The 14,288-nt window shown below is 48.2% G+C and overlaps 1 protein-coding gene across 1 annotated transcript; it reads left to right on the forward strand.

The window, feature by feature from the left end:
• The first annotated feature begins 1,691 nt into the window (after nucleotides 1–1,691).
• CXCL14 (C-X-C motif chemokine ligand 14) lies at nucleotides 1,692–11,052 on the forward strand. Its single transcript, XM_050905422.1, has 4 exons — nucleotides 1,692–1,874; nucleotides 2,763–2,868; nucleotides 7,588–7,698; nucleotides 9,927–11,052. Exons 1-4 carry the CDS (start codon nucleotides 1,811–1,813, stop codon nucleotides 9,940–9,942), a joined length of 297 nt encoding a protein of 98 aa, XP_050761379.1. The 5' UTR covers nucleotides 1,692–1,810; the 3' UTR covers nucleotides 9,943–11,052.
• Nucleotides 11,053–14,288: the final 3,236 nt, after the last annotated feature.

A 14,288-nucleotide genomic window follows, 5' to 3' on the forward strand; every position in this document is an offset into this window, starting at 1 on the left:
GTACCTGTTTTTATCACCAGACTATGGAACAAACCTCTTTCTTTAGTCCTGTTGCCATTTAGTAACACACACCTCAAAAGATCCCTAGCAGGGTGCAATGAGAGCCTCAGGAGCTGGTTTAGAGCTGTGCAGCGCAAATGCCCAAAGCGTAACAAAAACTATCATACCATCTCATCTCCCCCGCCCCATTGCACCGGCAGCAGCGGCACAAGCCTGCCTGGGAACGGGTCTTTCACCCCAAAAGCTCCCTGCCACGTCAGCCAGCCCCCCCCAGCCTTGTCCCCAACGTGCCGCCCACCCCTGCTCCCCCATCCCATGCAGGGCAGCGGCGAGGAGGCAGCAGAGGCAGGCTGTTCCCGGCGTGTCGGCACGTCTCGCATGAAACCCAGGGCCAGGAACAAGGCAGCTGCCTGCGCTGCCTGTGCGCAACGTGCAGGCTGTGTGTGGTAGGGTTGTACTCGCAGCCTGCCAACACCCGGGCCGGGAACGCGGTGGGGATGGCTGCTGCCAATGGGAGCCGGCAGGAATGAAGCCATGTGGGAAACTTAAAATGCAAGCGGAGCTGGGAGCGCGTGGCGTGTCCTTCCCAAGAGCTGCCTGAACTGGCAGGATGGCTGGTTTTGGTCGGTTTTAACGTGGATGGGTGTGCGAGTGGGGAGCGTGGGCAGCAGTATGCTGGGAGAGGGGCTGAGATGAAGAGGGGATCAGCAGAGGCGTTTATCTGCAATGTGTTTTGAATAGAGTACTACGCAGGAGATTAGAGACCCCACTCTGTTCTTCACCTATTTCAGTTACACAGGCAAAAATCTGGAATCTGGATTTTAAAGATGCTATTTTAGCGTTGCTGAAATCAGAAACAGACTCTGCAAGGGAGAGGAAACATGTATTTACACCCATGAAGTTCCTGCGTGTTGCTACCCTGTTCTTCACGGAGCAGAACATTGTTGGAGTGTTCATTAAAGCAACCGTAAATCGATCTTATTTCCTGAAACATTCCACATGCTAAACCCACCTCACAATGCTCTTAGGAATATTTTTTTCCCATTTAATTCACTAAGCTTTCCTTTAGATTTAGAATCCTGTTAAAGCTAGAAAATTCATAGTAAAGTCAATAGGTGACACCCCTTCCCAGGTGAGACTTCTCCAAATCTTATTTCCAAGGTGCCTGAGAATTTCTGCGGAGCGTGGGCTTCCCTGAAGCGCTCGCAAGCGGAGTTTTTTTTCCACCTAGCAGCCCCATTCATACAAATACCCCCCCCCCCCAGCAGACCTCCTCCTGATGAGAAATGTCCCAGCTGGGCAGGAGCAGCCGCCCCATCGCCTGCGCTCCCACCCCCGGGATGCTCGGGGCGGCGGCGGGGAGGAGGGTGGCGGCGGGGGGGGGGGGGGGGGGGGGGGGGGGGGGGGGGGGGGGGGGGGGGTGTCCCCCGGGGCAGGAGCGGCCGCGGGGTGCCCGGTCCCCTCCCTCCCCGCCGGGGCTGAGGAAGCTGAGGGAGCCGTGGAGTTGCTCTGCATATTAATGAGCCGGGAGCAAGGGCAGCGGGAGCTGTTTTAAAAGAGGACAAGGGGAGGAAAGCGGCAGAGCGCAGGCAGAGCGCAGGCAGAGCGCAGGCAGAGCGCAGGCAGAGCGCAGGCAGAGCGCAGGCAGAGCGCAGGCAACGACAGGGCAGCAGCACCGCCGGGAGCCGCTCTCTGCTGTCCTCTCCCTGGCGACATCCAGCCCCGGGGACAGGGGGATCGGGGGGACGAACCCGAAGCGAGCAAACACATTGAAATCCCCGGCATCTCTTTAGGTACCTGCTGTCTCACCATGAAGCTCCTGACAGCAGCTTTGCTTCTGCTGTTCATCGCCATGTGCTTAGCCAGCGCAGAAGGTAAGTTGGTTTATTCTGCTTATTCCCACATAAACCTCTTTTCCAGGGGGGTTACTTTTCCAGTAATTTTTATTTGCCTCTTGATAGCCCTGAGTTGGATTTAGCTGTCCCCTGCATGTCGGGAAGGAGTGATGTATTGAATCTGTGGGGTGAGGTAGCTGTGAGTTTTTTAAAGGTAGAAGTAGAGGTAAAATACACGCAACAAAGTTGTGTCTTCATTGCAAGGCAAATAGCCCCAGCTCACGGCGTGGGAGGTCACGCCGTGTTCTCTGTTATTCAGGAATATAGCTCGAATATCTCCTTCAAAACCGAGGGTGGTTTTCACAGGGAAAATAGAGCAGAGCCGGATTTGATGGGGTAGCACAAATTCCACCAAGTGTGCCAGTGTGCATTTTCTGCCGTGCACAGAAATGATGGTTAACAAACCCTCAGCTTTTGTCTGGCTGCGAATGCACCACAGCATCCGTGCAAGGAGAAATGACTGAAAGTCCTACAAAGTCCAAGAGAGACCTGAGTGAATGAGAAAGTAGCCGAGATGTGCATTTGCTTGCTCAGTTTAAAGCAAGTTCTGACTCTTTCATTTCCTTTTGTTAAATACAATTACATTTAATCACAGCAGGTGCACTTTAAAAAGCTCTCATATTTAGGAAGCCTCAGAACATATATAGTGCTCTAAAACATATTTCCCAGAGAGTCACTACCTTTTCCTGGGATATAGCGTAGAAAATACTGCTCTTTTTAAGCTCAACAGCATTACAAAATTGAGCTTTTCCCACTGAGGCTTGAAAGACCAAAGTGAAGTTTGTGTGCGCACATAGGCTGGCGGGGAAGGGACGCTTGGTATGCAGGAGGCTTTGCAGGCACATGAGAAAATGCTTTCTCTTGTAGGCGTAAAGTGCAAATGTTCAAGAAAAGGTCCTAAAATAAGATTCTCTAACGTACGGAAGCTGGAAATAAAACCGAGGTACCCATTTTGCGTGGAAGAGATGATTATGTAAGTTTTCCTTCATTTATTGCTTTCTGTTTCCCCGTCAGCTGAATTGTTTTACCTTATACTGCAAGTTCCTTCTTTGTTCTTTGTTTTTCTCACGCCCTGGCATGTGAATTTCTGGGAATAGTCATTTGCTCTACCAGATGCAATAAAACATGCAATTCTGACCAAAAACCCAGCTATCATTTTTCGACACAATTTTTTTTTGGTCAAAGAAATATTTACAGAACAGGTAGCAGTAAAAGGGTAATCATTAGTTCAAGTGAAGATCGGGACCAATCCTACTCCAAGCTGCCTGATGTAAAATCCAGAACTATTTACTCAAGTTATTCTGGGCATGCAGAATAAGAACCTGAGCAGAGTTTGGTCCACGGTGGTTTCTACAAGGAAGAGTTATCCCAACCAGAGTCAGGTTTTCGCCTGCATTGTACCAGAGCCATCCCCTTGCATTCGATGGGATTACCTAGCATGTAGAAAACGCTTTCCTCTCCGTCCCGCTGCAAGCCGTGACCGATGCTGCTGTGAAATCTCAAAGTGATGTAGTGACTAACCGAACCAAGGCAGGTACGGGGATTTTTGACATCTCTGATGACTGGCTCAAAAGGAGGGGTTTTTTAAGATTTTAAATATGGGTGGTTTGCAGGTTTTTTTCTGTCTTGTTTTGGATATCTTAAGATTCCCCCAGCAAAGCACCATCCAACCAGCACGTGGGGCTGGATAAGGACCAGAAAGGCAGATTAGCCGAGAAGACTGCACTGAGCTCCTCTGCCACCTAAGAGGGGGAAAAAGGGTCCCAAGAGCAGCCAGACCCCCAGAATGCCAAGGACCGATTTACTCCAGTGTTTGTGCTCCCTCACTGAACGTTCGCCATTCGCTTAATCTTAGAAAGGTGCTTTAACAGCAGGATCTGAGTCCTGTCCTGCCAAGCCGCGTACCACCTCCAGCGCTCTGTAATGCCCACGGGGCCAAATCCTGCCCATCCGACTGGCACAAACAAGGAGATACCACGGGAGCCTGATCCTGCCCATGCAGAAATGGCTTACCAGACTTGGTGGAGGGCGTATGGAGGAGGAATGGAGAGCCAAGGTTCCTTAGGCTTCCTCCAGATTTACACCAGCATCGCTGTGAGCAATGCTTAGCTCAGGGCACATCAGACTCACCTCTCTGAAGCCCAAATCAGCTGATGGCGACCTGAACAGAAAAATGCTTGCAGAGCATCGCTGTCTGAATCAGTTCCTTGCAGCTTCGCTTCTTTTACTTTGACCTTTCAATAGCAAAACGATCGTGTAGAGGAGCACTAACTCTTCACCTCCTGCTCCAGGCATTTGCCCGAAAGCAGCTGGTGGCCAGGGGTTATAAAATAAGTCTCATTAATGCAACATTTCACTTTCAATCAGAAAGTCGGGAAAGCTGGAACGCCGTGCACGAGCGGTTGCTTTCCCAGCTGGATAGCTATGCAGATGCCGAGCAATGCTATTCAAGCCCGGAGGGTTGCCCTGGGTTTGCAGTGGCTGCAGGAACAGAGCTGTCCCATCGCTCTCCCATCGCTGCTGCTGCTGCCTGCGGGGCAGGCAGGGCTGACCCGCTGCTGGCTCTGCCTTTCCAGCTACCCCAATGCAGTCTGAAGTCAGCACTGAAAGCAAACTGAAATTAATATTCCGAGAACCAATTGATCCGGGAGTCTCTGGACAAGGCACCGAAGAGCTAAATTCCTGCAACGGAGTTTGTGTTGCTGCAGTGATCATCTAAAATGAGTTGTCGAAGCTGGGTCCCTCTTGCCCTCCTCAAAAGCTCTCGTATCTTTTCATATAGAAGAAACATGATATAAATTATGTTTGGCAGAGAAGAAGTAGGTATGGGGGTGCAGTTTAGGAAGGAATTTGTCTTTGGCCATAACCCCCCCAGCAGAGCTGTGGTACAGAGTAAGAGACAGCTAAACTGAGTCCTCGGTCTAGTCAAAACCTACCCAGATTCACAGTACTTCTAGCAGTAATAGTGTGTGTATCTGTCTCCCAGAATGAGGAAAAGCAGCAGAAAATAGGAGGGATGTTTAACTCTTTCTGCCTGAAAGGATCCAAGCCGCCTCCATGTATTGCCCCATCCCAGAGAGGAGGGATGTGTCGTGGTGAGAGCAGCTGATGGGAAACAGGCACCGCTGGGAGCCGTCCTCAAGGGACAGCCGAGGTGGATGGCAATCCCTGCACCGGCTTGGGATGAAAGCACCAGAGCCAGGACCTTTGTGGCCCTGGGGACAGGGTGTTTGTAGGCAGAGGTGCAGCCCCACCATCCCTGCAGATGAGATGCATGGGGGCACGAGGCGCTGGGGGTCACGAGGGATGCTTGTCGCAGCCCTGGAGGCATGGACATACTGGGGAGGATTTTGGCACAGGGACCCTCAGACACTGTGGGTGAAGGCTGCAGCCACCAAGCCCTGGGCAGCTAAGGGACAGCTCAGCACACACCCCTGGAGCCAGCTCACGTCCCAAATCCCACTGGAGGGATCTCACTGGAGGTGTAAGTTCTGGTGTTTCAGTCCCTTCTCCATCCCTCTCAACATCTTCTTGCAGCCCATCCAGACAACTCCTCACTCAGACTATCAGCTCCCACAGCACCTCTTCTTAGGCACGTTCCCTTACGTCTGCTGGACCAGCATCCCCGAAAGCAGGGTGAGTCAGCTCAGGGCACCCCAAAATACTACCACCCAATTCTGTGCCCGCAGCACCAGGGACTGCACGGGAACCACAGAGAACCATGGGGCTGCCTCGGAAATGTCTCCTCTGCTGTCCAGCCTCCAGCATCAAAGTAAAAAACCTATGTGTGGTGTCAAAGCAATGCATCTCAGCCTGAGAAAAGCCCTGGTTGTTCACCTGAGAAGCAAACCATGCATCTCCTCCTCCTTAGACTGCAGGCTCTGGTAAATCTAGAATTGTCCTTCACTGCTTCTGGTGCAAATGTAGGGCTTGCTGCTTTTCAGAGGCGCTCCTGCTTCTCTCCTCCTGCGATTCAGCTTGTCCATCACTTTCTGGAAAAACCTTCTCTGGCCTGTCAAGGGAGAAACCCAAGCCAAAGTCTGGCATCAGTCAGTGCAGACAGCACAGCCGAGAAAGTGGTTGCTGGATGGAGAAACTTCATGCTGACCTCAAGTCCCTTAAAATTTGCGTGTCTTGTGTCTCCAATGAAGGTTTGGTTCTACTCCCATTCAAAGCTGTAGGAAAACTCCCCTGCTCACATACATGCTGATCCCCAGAGGGGCTGGCCGAGAACGCCCTTAGAGCCGACACAGTCCGTAGGTTTTAGCAGTGACCCTTCCCTTTCCAAGGTCTGTAGCCAGAGAGGCTCTTGGAGGCCTTCCACCGCTTCCCAGAAAACAACCCGACAATTACACCTTATCTTTTTGTGACTTTAGCTCACACCTGATGGAGGTGGAGCAGAGAAGGGGAGCCGGGAAGAAGGTTAATTGAATGGAAAGAACTATTGGAGCACCTTGTATAACACTGCAATAGGAAACGTGGCCAGACCCTGAGCTGAGCTCAGGCAGGCAACATGCAGCATTTCACTTTCAGTCAGGCATGTCCCCTCTGCACCGGGGGAGATGAGCTGAGAAAGTTTGCAAGGCACTTTTTCTTGTGTTAGAAGATAAAAAGCTCCTTTCTGAATCAATTCACAAAAGAAGCCCATCAGTATTGCACCAATATTTCTGATTTTCTGCCATCATTTTACTCATGTTTCTAGCAGTGTTTAAATAATTCCATTATAATATTTTAGTTAAACTGAAACCCGTGTTTCCCTGTTATGGATGGATGGTATTTCCAGAAAACAAATTATTCCAATACAAATTGTGGTGGGGTTTTTTTTTAATATCACAAAATTAATAAGAAAAATGGAAAACTGCTTGAATTTGAGCTCTGAGAAGTGACAGCAGTCTTGACGTTTCTGGAAAGCCATCCTCTTGGGAAGCAGCTCCAGGTCTCTTGTGTCACCTCGGTTGTGGCAGACCAACCGGAGATGGCTTCACTAAGCCCTCTGGGAGGAAACCTAAAATGATGGGAAGACTTTTGCCACATTTTGCCTCCCAGCACGCTTTGTCCTGACAAAAAGGGGACACCAAGCCGCTGCTGCTGGCAAGGAGAGTGGGATCAGCCTATGATCAGAGGAGGCTGAAGCCTCCAGGACGGCATGCTGGGGCTCAGAACGAGTCTGTTGGGCACACAGGCGCTCTGCCACGTGCAAGTATGTAAAATATTGCAGACTAAAAAACCAAAAAAAACAAACAAAAAAGGAAAAAATAATCAGTGAAGCCGTTCTGATCTTTTTCTCTTGGATGCAGTATTGTTGGGTGTAAGGGAAGCATCTCCTCATGCAAAGACCTCGTGGTTGCCTGAAGGAGCCCTAATTAAATCAGCTATTAAGCTCAAAAGACAATATCTATCAGGCAGGCAGAGCAAACCCACTAATTAAAAACAGTGGGTAAGTCTTCATCTGCTACAACCTAGTATAACGGTGGACAATATTGCACTGCACTGATTGCTAACAGCTCCGAAGATCTGCTCCGATATTATTACAATAAACTCAAATATCTGCTATAAAACACAGAGCATGAAAAACCCTTCCACTGCCTGCCTGGGCGAGAGCTGCCTGACCGATTTTGGTGTTTACCTGGAGTGGGAGCAGAGGACTGGTATTTCCCGTGACTCCAGTAACCTGTGCTCGCTTGCCTTGCAGCGTGACTCTGTGGACGCGGGTGAGAGGGGAGCAGCAGCACTGCTTAAACCCCAAACGCCAAAACACAGTGAGACTGCTGAAGTGGTACAGAGTATGGAAAGAGAAAGGCAGGTAAGTATGAATTTGGTCAGTGGGTAGGGGGGAAAATCTTGGTGGCAAGTTGGGCAATCAGCAGCGTTCAGACAGAGCGAGCCCAGGAACAGGCACACACTGCAAATGCTCTATCCAGCACAGAGGATGTATTTCATTACCAAAATTACAGTTATAAATGGATGTTCTTGATGTTATTTCTTTCCTGCCACATGCAGTCCTCACTTCTATTTTAAGATTAGGCTGTTGCAACTATAAATAGGAATTATTTTCTGTTAAACTATTCATCAGCTGATGTTCTCAGTTATTTACATACACTCACCTCCCTTCTATGGGTAAAAAGCCAAGATGAAAAGCTAAATTACTTCCACACGGTCACAAGGAAAGCAGTCAGCAGAGCTAGGAAAAGAGTGCCCTGTCACACCACCTCAAAATCGTCAATATCTGATGAGGCAGTTCTTTGTCAGTTCTAGCTACTGTATCATTCCCAGAAAAACAGTAACTTGCTGGTAAGATGTTCTGCCACCTTCTCCCTTGCAAAGAGGGGTTTGGCGGTTTGGGGTTTTTTTGCAAGTCATCAGTCATAGCTAGAAGAGAGAGAGCAAGAAACATGAATTCCTGATGGTTGATGGCCAGTGGTGATGTCCCTGTCTGTAATTAAGGGGAGCTGCCCAACTCCTACCACCTCTCCAGCCATGGCCAAGAAAGAGCCCCCACACACAGTACAGTCCCACCAAACCCTGATCCTCCTCAACTGATGAGGAATTTGCTCCCCAAAATTGAGCTCAAATGAGGCCAGTGAGCAGCAAGCCCCATTTCTCAGCAGGTCCAAGGGTGCCAGCGAGCTCTGGCACAGCCACGCAGCGGCCGGTGGCACAGGCGATGCCACGGCACTGCGAGCAGTGGTGGGTGCCGAGCCCCCCCGGCCGGCTCCCTTGATTCCCTGCCAGCTCCCTGCGGCTGCTCCATAAGCAGAGCACGTGGGGAAGCCCTGGCTATTGCATAACCACGTATTTACACTCTTCCTCTGGTTTTGTTTGTTGGGTTTTTTTTAATATAAGGCCGTCATTAAGATGATGAAGGATGCTCAGCCGCAGGCTTGTGCATTCAGGAAACACGCAGGGTTCTCCCAAACAGACCGAGAGGAGGGATGCCCTGTGCAAGGCTGTGAGGGCCAGGGTCCACGTGCTGCAGACGAGCTCCTGTCTGCAGATGACAGTGCTGCTCGCGGTCTCCTCCATAGCCCAAAATAAGGGTCAGCTCGAGGCTTTCCCACGGTCCAGCCAGGGGAGGGAGACTGTCCCTGCTGCCAGGGAGAGGAGGGAAGATGGCGAGCCCAGCATCCCCATGGCTTTGGCTGCCAGCCTGGGGTGTGCAGAAGGGATGCAGTGCAACCCTCAGTGTTTTATCTTGCTTTGCCTTGCCCAGCGCTGGCATTGCCCCGCTGACGCATGCCACCCCTGCATCACACCCAGCAGGTCCCCGACACTGCTAACCGGGCAAGCAGGGCAACCAACTGCAGCTGAAGCAGCATCAAGTGAATATTTCAGACATAAGCAGCCTGATTTAAACCAAGTCCTCATAATAAATAAACAATTTGTCAGTGCCTTCAGTGCCAGCTGTACCAAACCCGCTGCACTGCTCCCCAGGAAAAGCCAGGGCTATGCAGCACAGACACTAATCCCTTCCACAAAACAGCATTGCCCCTAGTTTTTCCCCTGCCACAGAAGACTGCTTTCACCCAAAGAGCCTGCACAACCAGGATTTTTCAGCAGGCAAGCCTGTCAAGTGGTCTTCTCAGGACATAAACTAGAAAAAATAACAGAGTCTAATATTGTTCCAAACGTAACAGATATTCTGAATTTATTATCTATAGCTCATGCTATACTTCAACATTTGTATATAAGACAGGGATTTTCCAGCAGTTAAAGTGTATTAGCAGATGTGGATTTCTTCATCTTATGTATCCTGATAATCATGGCAGTGTGTTACTCCCTGCACACCTGCAAGATGTGTTGGTGTTAAAGTCCAATCCTCCTCCCAGATGCTTTATGGATAGCAATCCAGTGACCGCTGAAGTCAATAACTTACTTTCCAATTTACTTAAGCAAAGGCTAAAAATCTGGCTTCTGGTTTTTTGTTGTTTGTGGGTTTTCTTATTATTTTATTATTATTTATTATTATTGTTTGGAGGGGAGTTGTTTCATTCATAGTTTAAACATCTTGCTCTTGGCTTTCCTTCTGTTTAGGGTTTATGAAGAATAAGAGGAAGCGGCGTGAGGAATGGAGCGGACTCCCTTGGCTGGCGTAGGACTGGGCTCTGCAGAAGATTATTTCTCTCTCACAGACATAAGACACAAATTCTATATTATTATAAAGCACTTTTTACCAAGGGTCAGTTTTTACATTTTATAGCCGCGTGCAAAAGGCTTCCAGATTTCACAAGCATCTGTTGCACTTCAGATTTCATACCTGTCTGCTCTGTACTGAGATTGGGAAAACTCATGCTTTTCATTTTAAAGAAGTTGGGTTTGGGTTGGTTTTTTTTTTTTTATTGTTATTCATTCATACTTCACTATGATTGCAATCGAGCTTTATAAGCTCATTAGACAAACAGTAATGTTTGTAAAGGTGTTATACAGCCGTGTCCCTCACCCTTTCGCAGCGGGAAAGCTTTGGTGCTGTGGTTGTTTGTCATGTTTGCGGCCTCCACCTTAGTCAGGCAAAGCGGGGACCAAAGATGAGTTTGCCGGGGAAGATGCCACTGAAACGTCGTGGCTGTAACTGCAGAACTGAGGTCCCTCAGCACATTGTCAAATGAGTATGAACATCACTTCTGTACCTCTTCTTTAATGGACTTGAGGTCTTGCTGCAAGGTGAAGCGTACCATATCTCCCATTTAACGTTTCATGCATTAGAAAGCATTTCTAGGTCATTTTTATTACTAAGAAAATGTTGGTTTGTTGGGTTTTTTTTTTTCCACCTGAAGTTCTTACAGAAAGTTTGTGGCTTCAGTACTGAGACATTTTAAGCTTCAAGACTGTTGTGTATGATTTCCTAGATTTGTAGCAACAACAAAAAAAAGCCTTTAAAAGGTACCTTTTTATGAAAAATATGATAGGGCAAACATATAAATACCTATGTATGTTTTAGTCACAATACAACATATTCATTATTTTGAATGTAATACTTCAATGTTAAGCAGTGCATTCCTCTTTTTAAAATAACAAAACTACCTTTTCATTTGTAAATATACTATAGGAAGTCTCCCTATATTATCTTTCTGTATAATGTACTGTACTGCTAAATTATCATATGCTATTTAAATGTTTGAAATATTTAGAAAGTTGCATGCAGATTTCATATTTCTTTCTAAGACAAATGAAAAAAAGTAATAAAAAATATATTTGAAAAAGCTGACAATTGCTCTTAAATTTCCTTAAGCCATCAGGGAACTCCAGCCACTTCTAATAACTTTTTTTGGTGGATGCATTGGTTTGGGGAAAAACACTGAATCAGAGAAGCCGATTTAGAGATATGGCATCTTGATGATACTGGAATTAGAAAACATTATTCCAGTCCAATTTACTTCCCTTTCTCATTTTAGGATTTGGACTTTACTCAAACACTGAGGAATCTGGTTAGATAAAGAAGGGCTATGCCAGGCGCCTGTAGCCACTAGTCTAGTGTTATGTTAAATAAATGTCAATCAACCACTCTGGATCCATAAAAAAAAAAAACAAGTAAAATGCAGTGATTTAGACAAGATCCTGGTTAGAGTAGGGAAGGTTGTACAATGAAAGTCAGGCGACAAAAACCTGTGAGCCACCCTCTCCTCTTTCTGTGCAGTTTCTGCCCTCGCCCAAAGGGAGGGACTTTGCACCCAACAAGATTCCTACACCGCTCCCCAGCTAAAAAGGAAAGCAATAGGTAGGGAGGGTAAAGCCAGCAAGAATTTAAATGCATTAAAACCTCCTGGCGTTCCCCAAACAGCACCGCTCTCCTTCCCAGCTGCTCCCAGCTGGGCAAAGGCGGCTTCGCACGGGGCTGCTGCCGAGATGGGCACAACTCCTGCAACAGTGATCTTATACTATATAATCAAGGCAATGCCTGGCTTCAGCTCAAGGGTTTCCTCCAGCTCAGACAAAAAAAAAAAAAAAAGAAAAAAATGTATACACATGCACACACACTATATATACTTATTTACTGTGATAATATCCTGGCAGAGCTGAAGGAGAAAGAGCTGTTAGATTTTGAAGTATTTTCCTCTTCTGCACAAGGATGGAGCTACAAGCTTCAGATGCCTATTAGTAAAAAGCTTGAGAAAGATCCCAGAGTATTTAAGAAATTAAACCTCTGGGGATATCGACCACAAGGCGCTGCTTCAGGCTGAGCATCTGAACCTGATCTCCAGGCAAACCCGGACCCATGGGCTAGCCAAGCTGGCCCTCTTTCTTGAGTCACATTTTAACAAAAGCAGTAGTTTTTCCTTGAGGAGACTTGATTTCAACACGCCAACAGACTTCAAGAAAAGATTTATGCTTATTTAGCAACTACTGGGCAATGTATTTTCTGGAAAAGTATTGATACGGTTGCACAAGAGGTGGTTAACCCTCCATTGGGAATGCTGTGCACAGCTCCAGTTGCCCAAATGCAGCACTCGGTGACTCGCACCTCGCGGGGTATAGCCTGTACAAATGACTCTTAGCTCTGGGGTTGTCTGCCAGACCAAAACCACCGGCAAAAACTGGGCACAGAGGAAACCAATTGTAATTTTTTTTTTCCCCACTTGCAAGAATGGGAGACTAAAGAAAAAGAACTGTTTGGTTTGATACGTGTATTCCCTTTAACCCAAAATCTGAGCTTTGAACAAAACAACTCTCGGAAACAGGAATTGAAACCACGAAGAGAAAAAACTGTGACTCTGAGCTGGTTTTCCCAAGCCTGTTAAACTGCATCTCCAGGCAGGTTTGTTAAGTTCCCAGAAACAAGAGGAGCATCCCTTGCCGTCCCTGATACTGCAGTTGTAAAGGGAAATACTGTGTCAGGAGGTAACTGCCACACAAAAAACACCAACCACTCTCCTTCAGACTGAAACGTCTTTGCTAAAACGTCTAAATATATACATAGGTACCTCCCCCACCTACATTCGGCAGCAACCTTAAGGTTTGCTTTTGTTTTCCCCAGCAGATTGCAGGTTGCAAAGCCACAGGAGACCATTCAGTCCAACCTCCCTAATATACAGACCATACATTTGTGCTTTGAGATTGAAAAATTAAGCCGCTGAAGTATGGTCTGAGCACACACCAGCCAGCCCCGACTGCTCACCAGTTACGAATTTACCTTCCTAAGAGCTTGAACATTTGCAGGGTAAGCCGGAGTAAGACGGAGCCCTGCTTCATCCCGGGGTGCAGGAGCAGCACAAGCAGACCCCGCAGCTCCTTTACTCAAGCACCAATGCTACATCACAAGGATATAAACCCTTAACAGAGCCTCCAAGGAGCGCAGTTGGCAACTGCTTTCCCCCATCCAGCCTGCAAAGCTGCTCCCTGGCACACTGCAGCCAGGAGCACCCAGAGATGGAGCACCAAGCCCTGTGCACAAGACCTTCGTGGCCACCCCCATCCCTCCCTTAGGCAGTGGGCATCCAGGGGCTGCACCCATTCAGAAACGGCACGATCGGATTTTATTTTAATAAAAGCATGAGGGTGAACCAAGCAGCTGCAGTGAAAGGACACAATAGCGGGGAGACCCGCCTTGCCTTTTCAGTGAGAACGCTATGTGGGATTAGTAATGTTATACAGATCCTTTCACCACTTGCCTTTCACTTGTTCATATACGGTCTAGGCCAGCGATGGCCAGAAAGTTTATTAAGAAGCGATAGCTGCTTGGTGGTCTGTGCGAGACGGCGCGGTGCTCTCGGCAGGTCCAGCTGCCTGCTGTGCCCCAGCTCTCCCCAAGCTCCCTAAATCAAGGCACGAGGCCATGCCAGATTGCTACACGCATGGGGACCTTTCCTGACCACATCCATGCAGTGGGAGAGCTGGCCCCGCACTAACGAGGTTTCATCAGGGCTGTGGGAGCAAACGTGGGGCTTGATGGTAAAGTCATCAGAGGGGCCTGGGGGTTTGCACTGGTCACCCCCAAGCCCTAGGTGGGAAGTTGAAGGGAGTGTTACAGCAACACAAATGCTCTCTGAGCTAATTAAACATGAGAATTGGGTCCCTTCTGGACCCACATTTGTAGAGAATGGGAACAAATGTGAATAAAAAGCCACCATCCCCAGGACTCACCATCCTGCTGAGATCCACAGCCAGGGAGCTGCGCCTGTCCAAGGGTAAAGGGCCTCCCGTGCAACCTGACATCGCTTAACGGGCTTTATATAAGCCCAGACAGAGCCTGCACTCTCCAAAACACACTTCTCATTAGGTCAAATGAAACACCAGTCATATTTTGGGCATTTTTCCTCTAAAGCCAGCTTCCAAAAATAAGGCATCTAAATCCAGATGTGCACAGCATCCAAAGACCTCACTTATTCCTAGTTGCTCAGCACCTTTGGAAAAAGGCAAGCTGGTTTTGGCTGTTGGCAGAGTTTGGGCTTCGGATCCAGG

Source organism: Gymnogyps californianus, chromosome 14 (genome assembly GCF_018139145.2).
Source record: "Gymnogyps californianus isolate 813 chromosome 14, ASM1813914v2, whole genome shotgun sequence".
NCBI lineage: Eukaryota > Metazoa > Chordata > Aves > Accipitriformes > Cathartidae > Gymnogyps > Gymnogyps californianus.

Bases quoted from the DNA above. Each gene is read 5' to 3' on its own strand.
- CXCL14 (XM_050905422.1), top strand. From the start codon at position 1,811: ATGAAGCTCCTGACAGCAGCTTTGCTTCTGCTGTTCATCGCCATGTGC. The intron at 1,875-2,762 runs GTAAGTTGGTTT...TTTCTCTTGTAG, and splicing joins GTGCTTAGCCAGCGCAGAAG to GCGTAAAGTGCAAATGTTCA. The intron at 2,869-7,587 runs GTAAGTTTTCCT...CTTGCCTTGCAG, and splicing joins TGCGTGGAAGAGATGATTAT to CGTGACTCTGTGGACGCGGG.